General features: G+C 32.8%; 1 protein-coding gene across 3 annotated transcripts; it reads right to left on the reverse strand.

Moving 5' to 3' along the window:
* Positions 1–334: 334 nt before the first annotated feature.
* LOC100372027 (lysosomal cholesterol signaling protein-like) lies at positions 335–21,906 on the reverse strand. 3 transcript variants are annotated; one of them, XM_085501139.1, is made up of 13 exons: positions 21,804–21,906; positions 12,907–13,707; positions 12,310–12,475; positions 11,363–11,518; positions 10,641–10,724; positions 9,401–9,609; positions 9,052–9,145; positions 8,702–8,888; positions 8,139–8,416; positions 7,137–7,297; positions 6,496–6,540; positions 4,770–4,910; positions 335–2,290 (listed from the first exon to the last, which is right to left on the reverse strand). In XM_085501139.1, the coding sequence occupies exons 2-13, from the start codon at positions 13,683–13,685 to the stop codon at positions 2,080–2,082; spliced, it is 2,511 nt and encodes an 836-aa protein (XP_085357265.1). In that variant the 5' UTR covers positions 13,686–13,707; positions 21,804–21,906; the 3' UTR covers positions 335–2,079. The 3 variants fall into 3 exon arrangements, with proteins under 3 accessions (XP_085357265.1, XP_085357264.1, XP_077866732.1); XM_085501138.1 differs by lacking the exon at positions 21,804–21,906 and having other exon boundaries at positions 12,907–13,828; XM_078010606.2 differs by lacking the exons at positions 6,496–6,540; positions 21,804–21,906 and having other exon boundaries at positions 12,907–13,828.
* Positions 21,907–22,220: the final 314 nt, after the last annotated feature.

Raw genomic sequence — 22,220 nt, forward strand, 5'->3', positions numbered from 1 at the left:
CGTAAGAATACCAGTATTATAAAAACGATTTTCAACTGTCGTACGCTGACCAGAAATAAATAACCCTAACCTACACACTTTGTCCATTACGTTATCAACAAACGTACCGACCAGGTAGTTTACAATCTGACATAGAGGGCGCCAATCACCTTGATTGTTTTTAGCGATTGGCCAATAGATTTTTTAAAGACTTATTGTATTGTGGTTCTTTTTTTATTTTGTCAGCACAAAATGTGCAATATTATCACAAGAAATAAATGTATAAAGTTAGTCAGCGTTTCATTCCATTCGTGAAGACGAACATTTTTCTTAAAAAATAAATTACAGGCAACTATTATTTTTTTTATTCCATTTTATTTTGCAATTCAAAACAAAAGTAAAAGGCAGAAAATAACGAATAAAAAAGTGAAGTTCTGTTATTCATGGCCTTGCCAAAACAACAGATATCTCAATGTAAAAATAGAGTTCCTAGTCTTAGCACCAGAGATGTCAACTCAAACACATGAAGGCTTGAAAAGGGGCATTAAACTTGTCACAAAAAATCAATCAAGACTGTCACTATTTTATCATGATGAAACAAATATTCAAAATTAACGTTTTTTTTTGGGGGGGGTAGATGAATCACTTTTTAAAGATTGACCATTGAAAATTTGTGAGGGAATATGGTGAGAAAAAAATGTAAATTATTTGTTTTTCCTGAACTTTGTTATGAGCTTGATTGATTAAACATATTTTTTTTTTCTTTTTTTTATATAAATATATTGTTTTTCTCTATAAATTACTGCCCCTCTCCAAGTTTCTAAAGGTCCACCACTTATATAACAAAAAAGTACATAATGTGTGGTTTGTATGATCGCAGTGTATGTAGCATACAAATAAATCTGAAATATCTGAAGTCTAAATAAATATAGCAGAGTTGAAGTGTAGTTGACAAATTGAGATAAAATACATGCATACCCGAGTGTAAAATTCAGGTAATACATTATTTTAGTTCAGTTAAATTATTCAATTGTAAACAACTGAATACAAATGAGCTAATCACTGTTACACAAAGTGTTATCACAGGAAGCAATGGCTAAATTGTGAGTAATATATCTATACCATTAGCAAAACCATTTCATTCTTTCTTGTGGTCACAGTAAGATATCTTCATTAGTAATCAAAGCACCAAAATTCAGAATTATAGATATCATACATTCTTAGCAAAATCTTATTATAATATTACAAATAACAGTATATCTGTTTCTCATTATATACATGTACATGCTAAACCAAGGATTTATAAAATAAAGGTAGGCAACTTTCGTAACCATGTACAGTGAAATGACATGCAATGAAAATATCATAAAAAGCAAACACTTTGCAAGCTTGAAAAAGCAATCACATTCTGTGTACAATAATAGTAAGTATTTCTAACCAATAACATTTCAGAAATCAGACGCTTGGAAAAGTTCAATTTCAAACAGAAATGAGTGAGATTATCATTTTTACAAATTATTGATGTTATCATGCATTTCAGCTATTGACACCATATATTATTACCCTCCCCGGGTTTATTCACTTGGTACATCCATAGTTTTATGGATTTAAAAATTTAGTTGATAACCCATTAAAGTATAACAACACTGGTGTACGTTCACCAATTAAAAATTTAGTTGATAACCCATTAAAGTATAACAACACTGGTGTACGTTCACCAAAATAATGGCCATTATGCCAAAAAATACTTACTGAAAAATATATTATTTTCGCTTGGAATTTATTCTCGCTGAAGGGATGATTCAGTGAAAATAAAATCGAGCAAATATACATTTTTTCCTATATTTTATATTCAATTCATTAAGAATCAGTGAAAATAATCTCCATACAAATCATCCAAAAAGTCGTTTCAGTGAAAATGAATTCCAGTATAAATATTTGTTTTTGTTTCTTTACAAGAAACGAATAAATGTAAATAAATATACAATCAATTTTCGTAATTAATTTATACTGCTCCTGTATAGAACAGTGCGTAACATGGTTACGTGTACAATAACACAATCCATAATAGTCCGGGTTCAGCTAAGTACAAATGAGATGTTATTCATACTCATCAAGTTTAACAAAACGATAAAAGTAAGATCTGTCATGGAAATGATGTTCTTGTTTTACATGTTCAATAACGCGTCCTAGTAAGAGACGGTTTCCATATTTCCCTGCGTCAGATCGGTCTTTGGCCAATCCTACTTCAAGTAACCAATCAACAAATGCGCTGCCTCGAAATACTCCTTTGTAAACACGTAAATGGTACCTAGGTAAAGAAGAAAATAAACTGACCAGTTATTTCGGTGTTTATAAATCTATATACCGTATTACCCGGGGCACGCGCCCCTCCCTGGGCAAGCGCCCACCCCCTGTTTTCACAAAAGTTACATGTTGGGGACATCCTCGGTTAAACGCCCAGGGTGATTTTTAGCCAAAAACGGGGTCAACAATAAAGTTTTATTTGTCAAAAACGAACGCGTTCGATTTATTTAAATAGTGTGTTTGTTACGGTAGTTCTCTTTTTGGAGTGTGTGGTGGCCCTGAAATAGGCCGCTTTGTTTGTGTTTTTATGTAAAAACTCATTGGAACTTAACGACGTAAGATGAACCACGTGGCACGTGGCGCACACGTTCTGCTTTCTCTTCATTCACGATGAATCCAATATTGCAATATTGCAACGATCCATACCTTGGTAAGTGGTTTGAAGCACTTAGCCTTGGTTTCAAAACGTAGTATTTCGCTGACTGTGAATCCATAACGGGAGCTAGCACTTTTGAGACATCACGTCGTAAACTTGCTACTTTCTTTCCATCCTTCATCACAGCTATGGCATTACGGTCATGTGGATTATTTTTCTGTCGTTGAAGAAAAAAACATTTTGCCGACCTCAAGTCCATCACGATAACCATAATGAGGCATGCCAACGATGGGAACTTGTTGCATCATCGTTATTTTTGTAATTTTGTCACGTGTGTGGGTGCGTGAATAAATCATGTTAATGAGGTCGACCAGAGTTTATTTTCAGTCTGTTTTTTATGTATCGCCATTTGGATATGTTTATGTATTCACAATAGTTTGTAAACATTTCACATCAGTAATAAAAGGGTTATTTGTTTCGTAACCCTGTCTGCTATTCTTCAGTAATTACGATGCGATGTATCAATACGTGCGTGAACAAAATTATGCTAATGAGGTCATCGCCATCTTGGATTACAAGCGGTAGTTTTTCCCGGCCGTTTTGACTTGCATGCACTGATCACGGTTACTAAAAAAGTAACCGTGCATTGATTACAATACTTACCATACTTTGTAGCCAATTTCAGTGAGTAATACAACTTCATTCGCTGACATAAAACAAGTTGTATTCTTGAAATTCTACCCCGTGTCTTAGTGTTCCCACAGGTCTTGACCGAGTGCTTACGTTTATTGAAACCTTGCATAAATCAAGAAATAAGTACGTGTACAAAGTGTACGAAAGCAATCCTTTATTTGACCTTATCATACGATCACAAAAACAACTTTTTAAAATCTTTTTTTGGGGTGGTCCTCGGGTAAGCGCCCACCCCCATTTTTTCCCGATTTTGTTTGTTCAGGCCCCTGGGCGCGTGCCCGAGGTAATACGGTATAACAAGTACCCTAGAACTTCAACATGTTAAATTCCTTAAATACATTATCACACAAGGCAGCGTTTTGATTTTGAACTGAACAGTTTTTTGCTATGTGCTGTTATACTGTTATTGCTTCAGTCTGTGGATGGAGTGATTTACAGTATATAGCTGAATACTCTCTGAATATTTACTTCAATAGAGGTCATCCAAACACATATCACAAAATACCCACATCATCAATTGAAGTGTTACTTTACACAATTGCAAGTTTGATAGAACCCAACATATTAGCCTATTTTTTGTATTATACCGCCAAGTATTGATTACACATCAAGTATTTTGTTTGATACATGTACTAAGGGACGACGTCAAAAGATCGATGTCGGATAAAAAACTAACTGTAGAATACTTTATTTCTGCTTGGAATTTATTTTCGCTATTTTCGCTGAAGGGAGGATTCCGTGAAAATAAAATCCAGCTAATATACTTTTTTTCCTATATTTCACATTCAACTCATCAAAAATCAGTGAAAATAAATTCCATAAAGAATGCCCAAAAAGCCTTTTCAGCGACATTTATTTCCAGCGAAAATAAAGTATTCCACAGAATTTAAACTTTAGATTGGGGGGGGGGGGGTTGACTACAAAAAGTTTCCATCCTACAAAAGCGATTTTATTTTTTTATGAGGTCGAAAAAATCTTGGAGTATTTGTAGTTCGTTTTTTTTTTCTATCCAATCATGGACAAAAATAACAGAAAATGAAAATAAAAACATCCAAGACGAGAAAATGGTTTGGCCCAAGTGTAAACATGTGCGTCAAATGAGGTCAGTTTCAGGGCATGGACCTAGAGCATGTGCAGAACCCAGAAAAGTAGTTTGCACATGCGTATATTCAGCTTCATTATTTCCTATTAAACGGTTGGTGAATGTAGTCTGATGCCATGATCAATATTTATCAATTAAGTTTCAGTGGGAGGGGGGAGACTAAAGGAATTGAGTTTTTTATCCTACATTGAACTTTTGATGTTGTCCCTAAGTGACCATGAGCAAAACTTTATACCACCAAGGGCTGTGAAATTTCTACACTGGTGATATAAAGAGAGTATTTATTATGAAATCAGATATTTATTACCATACCTCAAATCATGTACTAACTCTTGTTTACATCTGTCTTTGTGGTACATATTAAACTGTTCACAGGTAAATTTGGTCTCTTGATCCAAATCTCTTTTCTCGGGCAGCTGCACGTGTTCAACTCCATACCAGAATTTCCGCCATCTATGATAATTACAATTTCCCAAATTGATAAATAACAATTTCAATTAACAAACCAACCCAATGAAATATCTTCACATAATTATTTACAGCTATTAATTAACAATATACACGTGAGTATGAAGTGGAGAAGGCATGCAAACCATATATATGATGCAAATACTGTGCAATCAGTAAGTGTACAATGAATGAGCATGCCAACTGACAAAAAAAAAAAAGTTTCAGATTGTTTTTAATGAATGCTGCACTTATCCAATACACCTTAGAATAGTATGAATCCATGTACTACCAAGAAGAATATTATTTTTATGTTAATTGACTGGAAAGTTATTCTGAAGAGCTTATCAGTTTAATTGATTGACGTCAGTTTAGTTATTGATATAATCAAAGTGTTTAGTTACATACCAACTAACTTATCAAACATTATCTGTCTCTCTTTAATCTGGCATATCACAATTTGACTGTTTTCTAATACCGTACTGATACCAGTACTGTGACACAATGTTTGGTGAAAGTCACCAGCACACAGAGTAAATGTTACCCCAGTATTTTTCTGAATTTTTGTTCATAAAATAACTTGAATGTTTTGTTAAAGTGGGGGGAGTCATCACCTGCGCAAGCATCATGTGGCCATAGTGTGTCGTTGTTTACAAATGAGCTTCTACCCACGAGCCTTTGCATTTTTAGCATGTATTGTTATCATCGCTTGGGACTCAATTCCCGAGTGTGCTTTAAGTAATACAGGGAAATGCCAAATTGCCCAACTCAGTAACAACCATACCATAAAAATGTGATTTCCACTGACAGGGATTTATTTTGAATGGAAATATCAAACAAATTGTGCATGTTCCTTTCCAGGTTATGAAGACATAACACTTATGATAGTGACAACATCCCAAAAATGTTAGCAGTTATATTTATAATGTATTTTACGGCACAGTGCGACATTAAAGATGAACAACTATAATAACGGCAAAATGTACTTTGGAAAAACAAGTATGAAATACTACTAATACATTAGAATATGCGAAATTAATTGCCTGTTGTTATGTCAACATTAGAAAAATATTGATAGTGATGACAATGTTAGGTGGTCTCAGACAATAATGCATGTATGGAAAGTATCTATACCAGTGCATGAAGGAATGAATTAATTGATTAATCTATTGATTGATTGATTGATTGGTAAAGTCAGCCAGAAAACGACAATTAAATGTTGGCACAGCCATCTTGCAATTTTATTTTATTATACACATAAACATTTATTGACCTTTCTATTAGGAAGTGATTTATTTTTAAATAAAAAGGCAACAGGTGGCAAAAAATGTCATCTACACAAACTTTTGCAATGTCCACAATAAGGTGAACTGATGTTTTTATTTGACAATTAGTGTAATGACAGTGTATACACCAGATTATTTTCTAACACATTTTTTGTTTTCTTTACACATACAATTCTTGTAAGCCCCAGACCACACAATGAGTATAGCCTAATAAGATTGGTGCAAAGATTGAATGAATATAGTGAAGAATGATTCACATGATGAGGTAATGAATGCACACAAGAAGCATGTGATGATCATATTACCTATGTTTTAGCAATGCTATGGCATAGTCTAATTCTATAGACATCCTGAATATGAAAGCATTAAACAATGACAGTAATAGAATGTTAGTACAACTCAGCATGCTCAGATAGTAGTAAATGTAATGTATGACTTATGTATGAATTTATCAACATCATTTCAGATATATCATCCGCCTGTGATTGATATGCGACTAAGACAGGAATTTTCTGACATTTTGTTTAAATATTCCCTGATTGGGTCTTTGAAATTCTAAAATATTAACTTTGTGTAACTGAGCCTTATTTTTATGTATTTCAATTCAAAATGGCTACCAGTGATCTAGTGCCTTTGCCTGCTGATGCCATTTTCACCCATTTTCTGTGGAGGCTTTCAGCAGGCAATATGTTAATGGTATTAGGAAAGCACAAAGCTATTGTTTCTATGGAAACCATTTATAGTTTCTTTTTCTGTTGCTTGCTCTTTTTCCGATAATTGATGAAACTATTCACTTAGGAGAATAACACAAATTTTTTCGGTGTTAAAATTCTTCAAATTTTCTACTAGTCAATCCTATCTATCATGGCATTTTTTGTGAATATGTCTGAAAACTGTGTCAGAAACAAAAAATAGATGCAAAAACAAATTGAGAAGAAAAACTCACTTTTTCATGAAAGGCATTATAACATACTGTGTATCAAATCCAAAACACGCCAGGACAAAGAAACTCTGACCAAAAGAGAACACGCTGTCCAAGAATTCCAATTCTACATAGATTCCAGACTTGCTGTCATTAAACAACCTCCACATACACAGAAATAACCCCTAAAATAAAGAATTATATATTGTGCCTTTAGTAAAATTCACAGGTCACTTTGAAAATGGTTGTTATTTTGGCAGTACAATAATACTACTTAAGGTCATTGTCACTGTATTGAAGTCTACATAGTCCAGTACTAGGTTACCTCAGAATTTCTATGTGAACTACTGTGGAATACTTTATTTTCGCTGGAATTAATTTTCGCTGAAAAGGCTTTTTGGGCGTTTTGTATAGAATTTATTTTCACTGATTTTTGATAAGTTTAATGTGAAATATAGAAAAAAAAGTATATTCGCTGGATTTTATTTTCACGGAATTATTCCTTCAGCGAAAATAGCGAAAATTCTAAGTATTCCACAGTATGATAAATAAATGTCAGATTCCCCAAACGTTTTTTACAAGCACTGGTTAAATGTCTCTATCTGCAATAGTTCTCCATATATGCTGTTTCTGCATTTTAATGATGTTACCTGACAATATAGGGTCTCTAAATATGTCAATAAACTTTTGTATGCAGTGTCTTAAACAAAGAACTGGTTGTATATGTCTCTAAGCAATATGGATGGACGAATGCTGGTAACCACTATGTACCCCACAAGCACTATGTGACAGGGCATAAAAACAGTCATATGAAAGCCCTACATTATAAGTTTTTATGTCACTGTCCATTTATTCTGTACATTATAACTAAGATTTACATAAACGACAGCTTTGTGTACATGGTTGAAAACATTTAAATTTAAATGATCAATGTTTGGGTAATGTACATGTCAGAGAACAAATATAGTAAATTGTAAATTAAAATAGCTAAAAATAAAATATGAATAATTATAAAAGTATACTTACAATAAACATGGACAATAACAGCAATAACAATAAGACAATATGTCGAACTAATTGATGTCTCTGTAATGCTGATAGTATCTCATCATTCTCCATACTCAATTCATTAGCTCGACTCTCATATTTATTCAACATCATGCGACATTTTCTTTGTTTATGCTCAGTACATCTGGAAATGTGCTTACAGGTGTTCTCTGATATGTTTTCTATATCTACTACGTTGACAGCACCATTTTCAGTGCAAAGGATGTCTGCATCACCTGACCCTCTGTTTCTAGAATCTAAACATAGTTAAACAAATAACACCCTGCCCATATCTGCAATTCTATGTGTTCTCTGATATGTTTTCTACATCTACTACGTTAACAGTACCATTTTCACTGCAAAGGATGTCTGCATCACCTGAGCCTCTGTTTCTAGAATCTAAACATAGTTAAATAAATAAAACCTTTCCCATATCTGCGATATGTGTTCTCTGATATGTTTTTCACATCTATTGTAGTGTGCAAACAGTAAAGGCCATAGACTTGTGCTAGTGCGCTTAATATAATCAAACTAAACGCTACCTGATTGGTCCTCTTCTTCATCTTCATCTTCCATTAGTCCAACAGTGTTATCGTTATCAATACCGCTGTCGACACCACTGACACGTAAATACTCATTATTCTGAAACCTGTCATTTCTTTGTAAAATCACCAAGGAAGCAGTTACTATGACAATATTTGAGATCAAAATGACTATTGACATGACAACCTATAGAAAATAAGATAAACAACAAAATTGATGGTGTTAGAATAAGTTCAAATTTTATTAACTGAAATGAAAAAATTATATTGCAGATTACAAAATAACAGAATCTCACCGCACGTACATTGAGTGAAACAGATTCCATAAACCAACTGATTCAGTTACTTGCCTGTAAATTACCATATTGGAATACCGGATCCACTTCAATCTTATCCTGAGATGTACTAACAACCAACAATATAGCAACGCATATTGATGTCATTCTGAGTGAAAAATGTTATATAACTATGTGATTTACAGGTTTAAGATCTGATTTGGGTACTAGATATATGCCTGTGGTCATTACTTGCTAAACAAAGCACTTGCTTATTATTTCAACAAAACAACATTTATAAATTTGTTTGATGCTATACTAGTTTTTATTTCCTTATTTGTTTGACAGAATCAATGGTCTTTATGAGTAATTATTCATATTAATGTCGGTGACATCATTTGTGAACTAAACTATTCGTACTCACCCCCATCCATAGACGTAAAAGAAGCCTTTATATCGTAGAACAAAACACATGCTTTTACATCGTAGCAAACATAATGCTAACGCAATCATGGACGTCCAGCACCTTGACCCCAACACGCCCAATAGAAAGGCTATAAATTGAATATAATGTTGCCATGGTTTTCTGTCATCACAGAATCGGTAAAGTATAACACCGATGCAAGCTACCAACTGAAAAAAAAAAAAAAATGTTGTATATTAACAAAAAATCTTTAGAAATATTTATGCTTATTACAGTAATTCCAGTGTGACATAATACAGGACGGATTGAAAATTCACATAGTTTGACGCCACATATTAGCCAAACTTTATTTCATTGTCTGGGTTACTAAAAGTTTATTCAAAACTTTTCGATTTTTTTAGATGTCTGATAACTTTGGATTATTTATTTCGTACAAGCTGGTTGCAATTTTTTCATATTCAGACTACCAGTAGTACTGAATTTTTACACATTCAGATGTGTTCTAGTTACTGTTACTACTCAAACAATAAACATAAGACATTTTGTGTTGTCCGCTCCTGTCTTCTCTAGCAATATACAACAAAGCTTATGATATTCAACTCTCAGAACAACTCAACTCTGGATAAAAAAAACAGCGGATGTAAAATAATTAACATAAAAGCAAAATGAGTACAGCGCCCTCTATAGTTAACACAAACAAATTCTAAGAGATTGTAAATTTGAGCTGTACTGGCTCCCAATATTGTTAATTCACATGCTTGTATATTATTATGAAAACGGAATTTGTAAAAGGAAAGCATAATCTCTGTTCTGAAGAATGTTGCTACTGTGGAAAAAGAAATTTTCAATTGTTTAATTTTAGTGAATTTGATTATATCAGGTTAACAAAACTTGGTTTCTAAATCAAAGTTTTGTGAAGGAAACATTCTTTGGTTCGATTTGCATATTCACATGGTACTAGTTTAGTGCATGGAAATCGCTTGAACATATTTGAACACTTTCATTTTTTTTACACTGCACAATGTAACAAAACAATGTAACATATGTGTGAACCTTGTCATACATGGGCTGGTAATGGCTATGCAAGCAAGAAATGATTGAATTAGAATAAGGTTATCTTGGGAATACCACAAAGTATGTCAGGCAGATGGTCTGATGTGACACCATCCTCTGCTACAACCACTGCACTGCTGTCACACAGATTTAATTAATTTTTGTGATAATCTCATACCAATCTTACCTGAGCTAAGACAAGATTAACTGTAAAGTTGTGTGGAATCCATGTGGATCTTCTGCTGATGAGGAAAATACCCAATACCCAAATCTATAAAAAACAATATGGATGTTAGCATACAAATTAGGTAAATTAGATTTGAGGTAAAAGTATGAAATATCAAAAAGTGCCATATTTAAGGAGCAGGTTGAAGTGAAAGCCTTTTAAAATATTAGCAATAACAATTGATCGAGCTAGAATTCTAACAGAGCAAATAAACAAATTCTTTTAGTCAATGAGAACATTTGTTTTAACAGCAAATAAATTATATCCTATCGATCACTGGTAGCATAGTGGTTGCAACAATGGGCTTATCATAGGTATATCCAAGTTCATGTCCTACAAGGGGTCCCCCCCTCCAGGAATGCAACTTTGTGAGCGTTCTGGCCTTGATTAAGGTCCGCAGGTGCTTGTGTTCAACCTGATCTGGTTGATGCCAGATATCGTATTAAATTGCCAAAAAGGAATGATAGGTCACATAGCCCTGTCAAACTGGGACATGATCTCAAGAAAGTATGCACTATATGTCAGCACTCGCACGAGCACATACAAAAAAGTCAGGAGAGACAAGAGTGACATTTAATGTCCAAAACTGTCGCCTTGCACAAAAATAATTTTAAAAATAAAATAATGAAAAAAAGTCTTCAGCACTCGTTAAAATTGTTACATATTTCCTATGCTATACGTACACAGCATCCAATGCCAATAATACTGATATACAGCGATGCCTCGGCCACTAGACTCTCATACTCAGCAGGATTGTTCACGGGTAAGGCCTCCATGGTGGCAGAAATAAACATCAATGGAGCAGACAGAAAAGTACCAACCAATAAACCTGTAGCAATCTGTAAAAAAAATTACTGATTTATTTCTTTTTCTTTATTTACAACTAAGGTTATTCATGACAAAAACTAGAGTTAACATGTTGTGCTGTGAGAAGCAATGTTGGTGTTTTTTCAAGCATACATGTATACTGCGAGAAAATATATCAATATTGCTTTGGGCATTACCACATGTTACATGTATCTCTGGTATTTGCAACTGCATCAACACAAAAACAGTGAAAGTGACTCAGAGAAAGAGAAAGTTAAGTAAACAGCCAAGACCTGTGAGATAAACAGAGAACACATCATGCGCATACTTTAGGATGTTAATCACAATAATCACACGAGTATATACTATAAAGTGACCAACACTGACGAATTTTCAGAAAAAAAAAAGATTTTACTGCTGGATTCGGATTTGTTTTTTATGAGCTGTTGTTATTTTTTGACCCGAAGTCAAATAATAATGCATGGGTCAAAATATAACTCAGCGTCAGTTTGTGCATTTGAATAGTCATGAATTGTGGAAAATACGTCAGAATTCAACAAAACATAATTCATAAGAGAAGCAATAATCATTATTAATCTGTGCATGTGGGAAGCAGATGGCAGATGAAATTGAAACAAGCAATAAAATAGGAAGCCAAAATAAATGCAGACACGCTGAAAAACATTGAAGATTTGAAACTTAAATATTATTATTACTTAGTAAATATTTCCCGCAATTTGGGCCAAAATTTAGAGCATTAAATATTTCACATAACAGAGTGATCTCAGAGTGCAACTTAAATGCCTATAATAATAATACTTACAAGAGCTTGGTTTGAATTAAATAATGTTGCATAAACATATACTGTTGGTGCTGTTGGAAATGTACCATAAATAAATCCAAATGTACTGAGCGCCTCGGTAGCATTAGCAGTATCTCCTGCATTCATACCACTAATAATAGCACGAGTCAACAAAGGCAGAAAAATACTGTAAAAACAAAGACAAAAATAAAAATTGATATATACCTACATGTGTGTACATGTACACTTAATCTTTGTAAAGATATCAAAACCGAGAGATTTTTTTCTTGTCAAATCAAGAGATTTTTTTTCTCAAATTACAATATATTTTGATATATCCATATTTGCTCCATTAGAAATGAAAGTTATAACTGAGAGCAAATATCATGCATGATTGACTATGTAGTGTGGATTTTAAAATATATGGAGAAGCAGACATTTGTGGAGTAAAAACCGAGAATCTTATTTAAAGAAAGGTACTGATTAAAGTATCTGACTAAATATACATGTATCGAATAATTCTGTAGTTTTTACAACATTCTGTCCATAAACCTGTGATCACATTTAGGTCAACGTACACTACGTCACATGTACAGCATCTATGTAATGCATACTCACGATTTAGCAGCAATCAATATTGCAGGCACCACCAGAACAAATTTAGCTTGGCGATGTGAAGTTCCAACAAGACCAAGTCCCAAATAAAACAAAGCAGTCGCATTAAACGAGTCACCAAGCAATTTCAAGATATCTTTAATAAATATCGGCACAGCTCCTTGAAATATGTAGTTGAATATAACCCCAACAAATACGACAATCAATACTGGGTTTGCAATGCTTCTCTTTGTTACATTCCATGCAACCTTCCAGGCAGCTTGCTGATCTTCCGCGTCCATTGATCGACTTCGTTGGATTTCCAGAAAAATAAAGCCAATTGGATTAAGAATAGCTAAACTAATTGGAGCAAATAAGTACAGGTAGTTTACAAACTCAGGATGTGTTTTTGCATATAATGCCTTTATGATCGGGTAGCCCAAAGCAAAATCATTGCTTTGCGTTGCAAAGATGGAGTAAATTCCAGCCGTGCCCAGTTGCACTGGACGTCCGAGCATAGTTGTAAACACAAACACCAGGATGAAAACAATAGACTTGGAGATTAGAATACTCATCCAGAGAATCCAGTTAACAGATGAAAAATCAAGCTCCACCATTGCTTTGAACAGCAGAGATGGTAGAGCAATGTAGGACACATAGTGACCTATTCCTTTTGATTCTGTAGGGGAAACTATTCGAGTCCGACCACAAATATATCCAACAAAGATGATGAAGAAACACTGGATAATAGCGGGGAATAGATTCTCCACAGCCACGGAGGACGACGACGATGAAGCACCCATCGTAATCAGTTGCTATGACAACCTGTAAAGTGAAACAAAAGTACTACTGTTAGAGCAAAACATCAATACATGTATTGAAAAAGCAGCTGAAATACGAACAGATAAATGACATGATTTAGGTGATAGTTTGCACAAAAACCTGCTTGAATAGTACGTCAAACTTACTTACATCCTTATATATGAAACACAACAAATATTGCCACATTAAATAATGAGCCACTCGTATTTACAAAACAGACAAAAGCACTTAAAATGATTTTGTCAAAATATACAGATGCCACTCTGCAACTAAGATGGGAAGCCCAGTTCAAAACACAATTATAACAAATTCATAAGTTATAACTTATGATATATGGTATTTCAGAAATACTTACAAACAAATATAATCAATCATAGTTCAGAGGATGATTACGGCTTCAAAACACTGTACAGTCACTTATATAGCGACAGTGTATTGTCCTATCATTGTCCGATTAGCATGGTTTTGCCAAAGACAACCATTCATAGTGGTCCCGAAAAGCTGTATTTGACCTCAGTTAAATTGAATGATTTGATTCGACAAGAAGTTGGATCCACCAATCAGCAATTCTGTAACAACTCGCATCAATTTCTAATTTAAACCAATAGATCTTGTTATCTTATATCATGTCATAGCTAAACTGGAAAACATACAAACACTGCGCGTTCGAATTTCTTTGGAACAAAGCTTGATTTTTTGTTCAATTTACCATGGCAACGTACCAGAACATGCACCGCTGTGATTGATTTCATCGGCAGTTGAATACAGGTTTATAGTGGGAAATCTTCCTAGGTATAATGGTGACGCAACTTCCAAATAATTGAACCTTGGCTGGTGAAGATGCAGCCATATATTCTCAGTGATAATAATTATAAGTGCATCTCCTATCAGGACTCAGGGGATTAATATTTCATTTTGCTACTTTAAATTAAATGTATATCCATCATTAGTAACCATGGCGACACAAGAACTGACAAATTATTTACATATCGCAATAGATAGTATCACATTTCAATTTTTATTGAAATAGATAATATACTTTGAGTATGTTCTGTTCCCAAAATAATGCTACATGCATGTATGTTTTGTATTTTCAGAAGAAACAATAAAATGTTATTAGTTAAAATAATTATTTAAAACAATTAACCATCCTGGTATACAATAAGATACTGCATAAGCATATGGTACAGTACTCTATTGCGTTTCATATACAACATTTTGACATTAATGAAATTCTGGTGTTTCTGTGTTTGTGACATAAAAATAAAAGCATGTGTTTTGTTTCAAGGAGACAGTATTTCATGACACATATGCATAAGTCAGGTTCAGGACAAAAAAAGCAAAATATTGATGAAATAATTACAATATGGATTCTCTACAGGGCCATATTTGATACAGAGTTTTATTTACGCTCAAAAGTGTGCTCGCCTTTGGCTCCTACTGTCTCACATAGAATTGACTGCTCATCAAATTTGGTACTGCAAGTTGTTCAATAAACACAGTTTAATTATACCGGTATTTACAGTGTATATAAATAATTTCAATTCTTTTTTGTTTCAAGCATGCTCAAGCTTGCATTACTTTCAAATTCAGACAATTGTGAATATAAGTATCAAATGTCTTTTTTTCTGACCAATCACAATGGCACATTTCAAAAGTTTCAAAACATCAGTTTAAAGAACGGTAGTCGTCGCGCAGCACGTCTTTGAATTTCATGTAAAAAATGTATTTTACCTGGTTTTGTACGTCGCTACGAGTTCCAAATCGAACAGGACGCGAAGCTACGACCACCACCCATCAACAAAAGACAATTTTAATAGGTGTCTGCAAAAATTAAATGCAGCTATAAAACAGCCATGTGGTATACATATTTGTAGCCATTAACATCATCATAATATATTAAATTGTATCGAATACACAACAGCTAATGGTTTTCAGACTAAAGACTAAATTGCAGTAGTATAATGTACGTCTATTGAATAAGAAATTAATCAGAGGTAAGTGTAATCCCTGACATAATGGAAGTACAGCGTTTATGTTGATTCAATTGCTGTGAACATGGAACAAATCAGTCATTTAGAAATTGAGGGATAATAGCTGGGAAATAGGAATCGTGTATTCATGCTTTGTATTTGTACTGTATTCAAAGCAGCAAACAGGACAATGAGATGAGAACAAATCTCAAATGATAGGAAAATTCTAATATGTGCTGTTTAACTGAATGTACAGTAGTTAAGTGTCAGTTCATACAGCTGCCTTCATAAGCCAGTGAAAATGTATGACACTACTGTCAGTGTTAAAATTGAATTTCATTTATCCAGCTGCATGCTGTTTGTTTTAAGTACTCAGACAAACTGGATTTCGAATAAGTGTAAGGCAGCATTTTATAGCAAAAATATTCCATGATCACAAACAGATGGAAAGAGAGCTTCAGATTAAACTGCGACGACTTATAATCAATGATCAATGTAGCTGATAATGAAATCCTTATACTGCTGATAACACCTACAATATATTAGTTGTCAATTTCGGGGGACAGACATCCGGGCATTTTCACCACCTAGCAACCATCACGAGGAAAACAAATGTCGAAAACTGTTCTCTGGGATAGTTGTCGAGACTCTCTTGAACAGAGTAACAAGATTACCCATACATGTGTAACGTATATAAATTAGGTTGCTCATGATAACTTCAAAGTTGAGTTTGTGCAGTTTCCCCCCAATTTTAGCAGTTTTTAGCCGTCTCTTCAACTAGCATTCCACAGCAGTATGCACAGAGCCCATAGAAATATATGGTATAGTTGTGTTTGTACAATGTTCTGTGACACGCCCCCCCCCTTATATAGGCCGTATATAAAATGTTAAATATAATAAACATACACTGCCATTAGTATTTTCCTAACATGGAAGTTATTGGTATAGAAATAGTACCTGTGACAAACATATACAGCATTATGATCCCATACTCGAACATTGATTTTGGCACAAAAATATTACAAACATGTTAATGGTATCTCCATGATAAAATCATGAATAATAAACTGTACAAAAATTATTATAGAAGAATAGATAAAAATGTGCGAAATGTCCCACATAGATTTTGGTTAGAAAAATGTTTGAAGGGCTAAATATTACCTACTTTGAAATCAACAAACTCCTGGGCCACCTGTTGAATTGAATCACAGATGCCTAATCTGATTGACACCTAATTAAAACACCAGACAAAGGACTTCTGATGCATTCCATTGTGTATCTTTTGTTTTATGTATAAAACAATACATTCAATATACAATATTTTCTCTATTATTAGCCCATAACTTTAAAATACCGTAACAAGATTCATACTTGAACTTACAACTTCTCTGGGAAAGTTCTTATCAATGTTCCAATAACCTCAGTAACTTGAAGTGACTGCAAATAAGATTCATGTAGATAATTTACAACTTTCTATGTATAGTTACAACAATGTTGCAATAAGAAAACACACAACAACTTAGCCATAGTACATACCAAGACAAGAATTAAATAGTCAAAAATCAAGTGACGGCAGGAGAAGTGAGACGTCACAAAAATATAGCAATTGTTATAACATTATGATAGATTATTTGATTGTGCCAATAAGAAAGTCATAGACTATATTGCAATGTTCAAGCTATCCTAGGGAGTTTGCTAACTCCCATATGAATCATGTTTGCACTACTGTAAATGATGAAGTCTACAGTCGAATTAACTAAATAACATTTTAATGATCCAGCATATAAAAAACTGGAGACACAGTGCTATTGAGAAATTATATTTAATACTAATATATTAGTGAAAGACAAATGTTATTGGCTGTTGTTATTTGCATGACTATGCTCTATGCATCTATTGTTAGAGTGAAAGTATGAATTTTGTAGCAGGAAACATTTCATTTGTCAGGAACTTTTTGTGTAATTTCATCTCACAAAATCCATTAAAATTTAAGGCGATAACGATTTCCACAATATTTAAAAAGGACAATTAGTGTCTGTATAAATACTGTGTCCTGAAAGAATCATGTTTTCCGTTTAAATAAATCATAATCAATATTGAGTAAAAATACTACAGTACCGGGAGGGGTAAAACTTACTCTGTTATCCTAAAACTTGTGACATAACATAATCTACACAAGACATAACCTTGCATTGTACGTGTTGACTGATATATTCATCAGCACAGCGAGTCCAACAGCTACCCCATATGAACTAATGTGTAATTACAGACTATCTACATGTAAATGTGTTTTTAATAAATGTCATCAAAGCAGTTTAATTTCCTGACTTGTCAAAAAAAAAAGAAATTGCATGCAAATTATACTTTAAATTACCTCAGCCTACATGCAGGGCAGTGTTTTATATGGGTCCCATGCAACAGATACATGTACATTGTGTAAAATATATTGTTATACACAAAATTCAAAATAGAAATCCTAGGCTTATCTTAAAATTGGAATTAATTCTTAATACATCTCCAATACTCTCAGCAAGCACACAGGGGTTCTTTCTACGCTTTTTTTAATTTAAAAATGTTGTTTGTTACTCCATATTATAGACTAAGTCGAACTAAGAGTTATCATAAAATAAATAAATGGCAATTACCATTACAGTATTCATTAGATAGAAAATCAAAAGCACTTGTACACATGTTCAAGGATCGTTATTGTACATACCAAAATAACCAGTGCACATATGTATTAGAAAATGTCATTGTTTCGTTTCGCGAATACTACAGCATTTTCATGTCATGATTAATTATAAAACCAATGTATTTGCTAATATACAGCATAAAACACCAGTACAAAAAATTCCTATTTCATATTATTATTTGACCAATGATGCACTTAATCTAAAAAATTTATGTATATCATCTGAAAGACAAGAAATACAAATATAACAGTTTACACAAGGAGAACAATGGCCCTACTAACTTCGGGGGAAATGTTCTTCTATGCTTAGGATATACATGTGTATTGAATTTCTATTCTAGTAGAATACTATATCATTATGTATGCATTAAATACATGATACATTAGATAAAAGAATGCGATAGTTGAAATCCAGTGACGCAGGAAATAAAACATATATGACAATTATAGTTTTCTGTAAAATATAGAATATTTTCAAGTCAGATATTCAATATATTATAATAATCCATCTGTCATTTGCAACAACTCTACTGTAGAGCATCTGAACTGTGTATTATTTGACGTATAAAAACAGTAAATGAACAATTCTGATTCCTTATATAGTAGCTTTCAACAAAATTTTTGCTTTAATAAAAGACAAAAAAGTATTTCCCAAAAATAGAAATCAGCAGATATTGTAATGATTTATTTAATTCTCATTTTTATGACCAGAGGGAAAATAGAGAGATACATGTAGGCAATCTGAATATTAGTTTATAAAAGGATGTCAAAAAATAACATTATGTACTATTAAAATACCAACAATTATAAAAAAATTACTACAAATTAAGCAGAACTAAAAGAAAAAAATCAGATATTAAAGGTACTGTGAAGGAATTAATAATTCACTGGGTTTCAATTTTGCCTATTTTGCTGACTGGAAAATGTGCTAAATTATAACCCAGTGAATATGTAAAATTTAGCATAGAACACATTATCTAAAAGATAAAACCGTGAACATTAATACTCAATGAATATGCCTGAAATGGTAAATCAGTGAAATTTAAACCTAGTGAAAATTAGTCATTTTACAGTAGTAGTTTTGAAAAGATAGTGTTTCACTAAAGCATTCATACAGAACGATGGATGAACAATCAGTCATTACTTACCGGTAAGTGCTACATCAGTTGAGTTTAAAAAACATGCATCAAATGCAAATTGATCATCACAAAATAGACAGATTGGTCAAAAACAAGATGAAGGATAAAATTTAGACATATTATGAAAGTGTTTTTTTCTCCCTGAAGGCAGTGGTACGTCAACACCTACACTATGAAGTAAACAGGGCATATAAGCTCTCAGGTACACACACAGTATAAAATTCTCAATCACTGCGTGGGAAACACAGAGCAGCATTTACGTCAATACAACTTATAAATTTATGTACAAATCTGAAACACAGCGTCAAATGGCCTCCATTAAAATAAAGGAGATTTTCATGATAATTCTGAATAAATTTAAGTCTCCCAGAAGGGATTAGGTGGTAGGAATTGAACTTAAAGTAACAAATAAGAACAACCTTTTATTTGATACAATTACTGAAATCATTTGAATTAATTATTATAATTCTCAAAATGTCAAAATGTCAGGCTGTTGATTAAGTCTGTCAGTTAAAAGGTCATCTCAGTTCAGTGAATAAAAGACATTAAAAAGACATAAAATATGTGCAGTTTGATATACATGTATATTTAACTCAATAATAATGCAAGTTTAATGTTGTAAGAAAAACATTTTGTGAATTAATTGTCTAAGATAAATTTACAACAGTACTTAGAACAAAGAGAATATACCGGTACATTTTTCTATTCATAAATTTGTACATACGGTACTGATCTAAAAATCCAAAGACATTACATAGGGATGTTTTCCATTTTGACATAGAGACAGTCCAATTTATCTGTGGTTGCATCCCTTCTTCGTGTACTTTGATTTACTAAGGTATTCAATCTGTTATCTTATGAATAACTTTTATTTGTGACAATTACTGTAAAAGCACTTTAATTTTATATTTTTTCCAAATCATGTCATATTTTCTATCAATGAATACTTCACTGTGGTCAGGGGGGTCCAGTAACAAAAGTGTAATAATTATCAGTAGTGTATCTCCCTCGAGGGAGGGGGTTCCCTGACACAATGGTTTCACTGGTCACCTTCATACAACTCAACCATAAAGTCAATATGTCCTGTTTTAGAACATCAATATAAAATACAATAAAACTAGTCCAATATATGCACAATGTATAGAATTCTACTAGGAGTGGGAACACTTTCATCAATTTGAAGCGGTCAGCAAAATGGCAACTTGGCAACAAAAAACTTAAAATATACATTAGGGGAATTATGCTCAATTATGAATAATTTAAATGGCAATTTGCCTGTCTGATGTAGCGTTCAATATACCAAAATTGAACAGTCATTGAAGTACATGTAATTCACTGGATATTATTCTCAACGACGATTCTAATATGTAATCAATATTTTTGAATACGTACATGGACGTACTGTGGAATACCGGTACTTTATTTTCGCTGGAATTAGTTTTCGCTTTTTGGGCATTTTGTATGGAATTTATTTTCACTGATTTTTGATGAGTTTAATGTGAAATATAGGGAAAAAAAAGTATATTCGCTGGATTTTATTTTCACAGAATTATCCCTTCAGCGAAAATAAATTCCAAGCGAAAATAAAGTATTCTACAGTATTTTAATAAGCACAAGAGGTACATGTATGAACAATATGAAGTTACTTGTTGCTGACAGTACATGTGAATATATGTACTAAGTTATACGTAGAAAGATTCCAGTGGATCAGGAATTACCGTACATGTCAGATGAAGCGTAATATTCTCATTTTAAAATACACTGCAAGATTAACTTTGTACATGCAGAAAATAAGACAACAGTGTAATCAGGTCGATAAATTATTGAGAGTATTTCCTTTGATGCAGCACAATACAAATTTATTACTACAAGTAACAACAATATTGAAATACCATTTAGTCTGTTTATTAAATAAAATATGAGAAATTGTACACTGACAGTTACAAAGGGAGAAAAGAACATTTCCATCAATAGACAGCAAAAATGAAAAAACAAACTCACAAGGAATGCAGAAATTAAGCTCCATGGGCTGGTTGTATTATATTTAGTATTTAAGATAGTGTATATAGACATAACAAATTTATATAATAATATTTTCCATTCAGTTTGTTCATGAAAAAAATTAATTGCATTAGAATAATTTTGGACTAAGTGTACATTAATTTTTTTCACTAAAATACATAATGATAGGTGTCATTATTTATAAGAAATAAATCATAAGTCAGTAATTATTATTTTTTTTTATTAAAAATTCATGAATGCAAGCAGGTTGGTTGAACGATATAATACACTCACTTTATGAGAGCAGTTTTATCGTCTGTTCATATATCCATACACAATCTTTTTCCATTAGTAATAGAGTGGGAGGAGTCTTGAATTTTGAACTATAAAATACAAGGCCAGATATTTATATACATTTTATAGTAGACCGACAAGTTTTAATAATAATACACAACTGTAGGTCACTGTAAAACCATTTCAATTCTATCATGAAAAATTGAGTAGCAGTGAACATTAGGTGCTTACATGCTCTCTGAGAGCATTCATAAAGAGTTCATGCAGCTTTGGAACTACATGTCTTACCATATTTACTCTATTAGAAGCACATCTCCAATAGAAGGGTTTACATGTATACATTTGTTGTATACTGAATCCTTAAAATATTAGTTATTTTGACGATAGAAATACCTTTCTAATTTATGTAAGCATGTG

The sequence above is a fragment of the Saccoglossus kowalevskii genome, chromosome 7, assembly GCF_978046115.1.
Source record: "Saccoglossus kowalevskii chromosome 7, keSacKowa6.1, whole genome shotgun sequence".
In the NCBI taxonomy this organism is placed as follows: Eukaryota; Metazoa; Hemichordata; class Enteropneusta; family Harrimaniidae; genus Saccoglossus; species Saccoglossus kowalevskii.